General features: G+C 29.7%; 1 protein-coding gene across 1 annotated transcript; it reads left to right on the top strand.

The window, feature by feature from the left end:
• The first annotated feature begins 1191 nt into the window (after window positions 1-1191).
• On the top strand, window positions 1192-3014 carry LOC107469140 (uncharacterized). Its single transcript, XM_016088519.3, has one exon. The coding sequence runs from the start codon at window positions 1510-1512 to the stop codon at window positions 2836-2838; it is 1329 nt and encodes a 442-aa protein (XP_015944005.1). The 5' UTR covers window positions 1192-1509; the 3' UTR covers window positions 2839-3014.
• Window positions 3015-5214: the final 2200 nt, after the last annotated feature.

The raw sequence follows: 5214 nt of genomic DNA, 5'->3' as shown, positions 1-5214 counted from the left end.
TTATCAATAATAAAAATTAAATACCATTTTATCAACATTATAATTTTTTAACTACTGATTTAATATTCACCTCTATTATATATTGAGCCAAGTTATTCTTCGTTTGTGATTCTTGTAACGAATTCCAATTCCAATTGAAATCTACGCCACTAAGTCAAAATTAGTTTGCTAACTAAAAGGCAATAAATAAATCTTCACCCAATATTAGTCCCTACTATTCTACTACTACCACTACTTCAGAGTTCAGAGGTCTAGTTGGCAGGTTAAGACACACTATCTTCGTTCCTCATAAGTACCAAACACATTGAAATTATTGACTATCGAAAGTCATGGTCTGAACTCAATGAACACTGCTTAAAACATTGACCTTTTTGTTGGAATATGAAATTGGTGCCCAATTAGCAAGAAACGTAAAAGAATAGCTAAAACCGCGTATGGGTAGGGAAATCAACGCCACTGTCTCCATGCTCCATGTGGTAGTAGGCCTCCCTCTCGCTATCCCAACTCTGTTATTTGTATCATTCCTCTAATATAAATAATTAGAGTTACACAATTCATGTTTTTATAAAATTTCAATGCATGAGAATGTCATGTGATTATTTCTGTAATACTCTTTAGAGTCAAAGCAAGAAGTTTTAGATGATCTAATACTTTTTTTCTTACATTTAAACTTTTAAGTGATGAACCTTTTTTATTTTTATCGTATGTTTAAATTAACATTAGCCAATTGCTTCCTAATATTTTTCTTTATTTTATATAGATGACTGTATATATTGTTTTATTTTTGGGTAAATATCTATCACAGCTTCTAATAATTTTTTGAAAGATTTTGAAATCTTTGACAAGAAAAAATATCCTTTTCAATATTTGATGTTTAATTTTGTAGGACTAATTAATCTCTCTATTAATAATCTCTCTTAAAAATATATTTATGTGACATGTTAATCACTAATATATTTTTTATTTAATTTTTATAAATAAAAACAAAAACTACTAATATTTTTTAGTTTTATACTTTAAATTTAACTAATACATTTAAAAAAATAACAAAAATATAAAAAAAGGTAAACAGTATTAATAATTATCTTTTCCTTTTGTCAATGTTTTCTTCTCAATCCATCCACTTCCCAATTTGACATTTATATATTACACATTTACGCTATTAGAAATTTAGAATACATGTGAGTTAAGAATTGAGATCCTTTAAACTCTTTTTCAAATCCATATTCTCTTTCATACCATGCGCCCCCTACATGGCCCATAATAAAAACCAGTACAAACTATAAAACCATTCACTCATTTCACTGCCATCACTCTATGACAGCAATACACTCTTATCCTCCACTACTTTCCTCCCTCTCCCCCTAATTAATATAAATTCTTGGGTAGGCTTTTAGGCCATTCTCCATTACTGTAGAATCATATCTTCTTCGAAATTAACCATACTCATACACATACCCTTTCCCCTTTAATCAGATCCTGAAGTTGAAGCCAGTGTACATTCACAAAATGGCTCCACGTGTGTACATTGGTTTCAGGCAGGTACTCTTTCTTTCTGTTCTGTTGCTCCTTTTTGCCTCAATTTGTTTCAGTGAGCCTCAATCCAAAGCTCTATCTAGTGATAACAGTGGTAGTAGCATGAGAAGAAGAATGTTATTGGAATCTGATTCAGAACAAGAAGAGGAGTCCTATGAGCCACCCTTGAAAAAGAAACCCACCACCACCACCAAGCTAACTAAAACCAAAAACGACGGCGTTGGTTCCTTCAAGAACCAAACCAAAACCATCAAATCCAATATCAACAAGAAGAATCAAACCAAGATAGCCAAAACCACCGTCACCGACACTTCCCTCAAGAAGCTCAACTCCACCACACTCAAAATCAAGAAGAAGAAGCTCAACTCCACGTCAAAATCCTCTGCTTCTTTATATCTTTCATCTCAAACTAAAGAATCGTTGGATCCATTAAAATCAAGCTCCTCCAAGAACAAAACGACAAAAACCACCGGCACCACTAAGATAAACCCTGATCAGATCCAAAATCCAAAAAAATCCAGCAGCAACAAAACCAAGAAACAATCACAAGCCAGTAACAACGACGATTGGGTTTTCGATCAGGAGGAAAATCAAAATGACGAATTAGCCCTCTCCGATTTCAAAGATCTACCAATCAAGTTCCAACAAACACTCCTCCCAGACCTTGAAAGAATCTCAACGACCTCAAAGCTTTACATCACGAAAGCGAACAAAGAAATCACCAAGGGCTTCAAACCCTACGTTGGGAACAAGTACGCACCCACCATAGCCACGTTGCTATCATGCGCCTTCGTTCTTATCCCATTGCTTCTCGTGTCTCTCCTCTTCAACAAGATCAAAACCTATTTCTCTCTCCAGAAACTCTTGATCTTCATCCAAGCCTATCTCTCGATCTACTTCTTCATTCTCTGTCTTTCCTCCATTGTTACCGGTCTTGAGCCGTTGAGGTTTTTCTACGCTACTTCGCGGTCCACGTACGTGTGCCTGCAGGTTCTTCAGACGCTGGCTTATGTATTCTACCTCCTCCTGTTGGTGATGTACCTTGTTCTCGTGTTTTCTACTGACTGTGGCCTGGGCTCCAGGCTATTGGGCCTGGCCCAAACGTTTGTGGGCTTTTCAGTGGGCCTGCATTACTACATGACGGTGTTTCATAGGGTCGTGCTGCGGCAGGCGCCAAGGACTAATTGGAAGGTTCATGGGATTTATGCCACGTGTTTCTTTCTGATTTGTTTGGTGGCCAGGGCTGAGACGAGGAAGAAGACTTACTTGGAAGAAGGTGGGGAAGAAGGGAAGGAAAATTAGATTAAATTTCAAAAAATTTAATTACAGCTTATACTTTATATTTATATACAACGTTGATTAATTAAAACAAAAATTGACGTTGCAAATTATTTAATCATAGCTGCAAAAACCGAAGTTGTTACTCATAATGTATAATAATGTAATGCCGCAAGGCTTTAATTTTTTGGGCTTCTATATATATTTATTCCACAGATATAATAAGTTCGAATTCAGGAAAAATAATATAGTGTGTAATTATATTTTGCCTTTTGATTTAAGGCTTCATGAGTAATTATTAGTTTCTGATTATTTAATTCTTTTCCCGTTTATGTTATCTCCATTTGCAGTTTTAGGTCACCAGAAAAGATATTTCTAAGGTTACAACTTTAGGCGTAAAATATCATATAAGGCTGATAGTTTTTTTAAGGGTTAATTAACTTTAAGTTAAGAAATAATATTTTAAGAATAAATAATATTTTGAAGCTTATGTTTATAAGTTATAAGCATAACTAATTATTTTATAGAAGTGTAACTAATAATTGTACTCAACTGATTATAAAAATGTTCAAAAATATAAAATATAAACAATAATTATTTCGTACTATTTTTAAAAATTTTATGAACAAATACGAAAATTATACCATTTAATAAAAAATTTATTTAAAATTCTTTTTCAGTTAAATTATCTAAATTAAATGTAAATTTGTTATCATATATAATTATTGCTTATATAAAAATCAATTTTGTCAAAAAAATAATTATTAAAATAAAGTATGGTCTTGATGTTCTTAAACAAATCTAGTGAGTAGTGACAGTAAATATTTACACCGAAATATCAAATATGTCTGTTTCATATCGGATATTTCAATTTCAATACCACCGTCATATGCTTTGTGTTTCATTTGCTTTGACACATACGTATATATGAAGCATCACCTTTTAATACTGGTTTTCCTAAAAGTGGCTTTAATTTAAGTTGCATGGGATCTGTCTCCATTTTCTCTTTTTTCAATAATAATATTTTAGCCATAGGGGATTCTCTTTCTGCTTTCATTTAACGTGGTTTGGGATATCATCATCGTTATATGTGTTTCCGCGTTCTACAGTGTTGATGCCTTCTTTGTTTAATATTTGCCAAAATTGCGTTCATAACTAATTTTATTTTATATCCCTAAGTCTATCTGATATTATGGCTTATATTGTGAGTCAAGCTTTATGATCTATGTATCCTTGGCTTTTTTTTATCCATTCAATGGTTTGTACGCATGGAGTCAGAATATAATAAATACACAACACTAGTCGTATTTTTAATACACTTTAATTTTCATACAATTTCAAGTATAAAATATTATATATTACGTAGTATTATATTAATAAAAAATTTATTTTTTACATCACCTATGTCAATAATTATCTAAAAAGTGGATACAATTGAATAACTATCATACAAAAAATTTACATTTCTTATTTTTTTTTCTCTTTAATTGATACTAAACAATTATGATATATCTATCTACTTATTCAGTAAATAATTATAGTAATTACTTGTGTTATTTTCTATTTGTGCAACGGTTATGGTACTATTATTTTAAGACATGCAAAATCTTACCAAATAACTTAAGTTAAAACAAACTTAATTTAAATATGTTATTAAGATATTAAGTACATATTGTATGTAAAACCATCTTAAAAATACATAAAATAAATTTATTATCTATTATATATTATTAATTTTATAATTAAAATTTATCACATGTCATTCTCTCATTGTAATTAAAATCAATTTTTTTTAAATAAAAAAATTCTCTCTTCCTTTTCCTCTTTTTTTTCTATCTTTTCCATTTTTTCACCAACTCTATTTCTCTTATTCCTATACTCACTCTATCTTTTTTATATATCATCATCAATAATTAATAATAAATTTAACAATCAAAATATATAATATGATATTTTTTAATTGTAATTAAAATTAAAATTAAAATTAAAATATTGAAATTGAAATTGAAATATAATAATATTATATTACTAATTTAACAACCAATATATATCACACGACACTCTTATTAAAACTAAGATGAAATATTTCTTTCAAAATTAATAAATTTCCTTCCTCCATCATCTTATCTATCTCTCTCCTTCTCTATTTCTCTCTACCATTTCCACTCTATATATAACTTATAATTTAAATTTTATTTTACTAATTTGATAAACTAAAAGTGTCACGAGATATTTTTTATTACAATTATAATAAAAAAAATTCTCCAAAATTAATAAATTTACTCTTTTTTTTCTTTATCTTATCTCTCTTTTTTTTTTCTCATTCTCTATTTCTTAGCTTTTTATATTTCTGTTCTACAAAAGATAAAATTAATAAAATAATATAATTCAAATAGATTC

Source organism: Arachis duranensis, chromosome 10 (assembly GCF_000817695.3).
Source record: "Arachis duranensis cultivar V14167 chromosome 10, aradu.V14167.gnm2.J7QH, whole genome shotgun sequence".
NCBI classification, from domain to species: domain Eukaryota; kingdom Viridiplantae; phylum Streptophyta; class Magnoliopsida; order Fabales; family Fabaceae; genus Arachis; species Arachis duranensis.
Note: the sequence above shows the minus strand (reverse complement) of the source record. Positions and strands in the feature narration are given on the sequence as shown.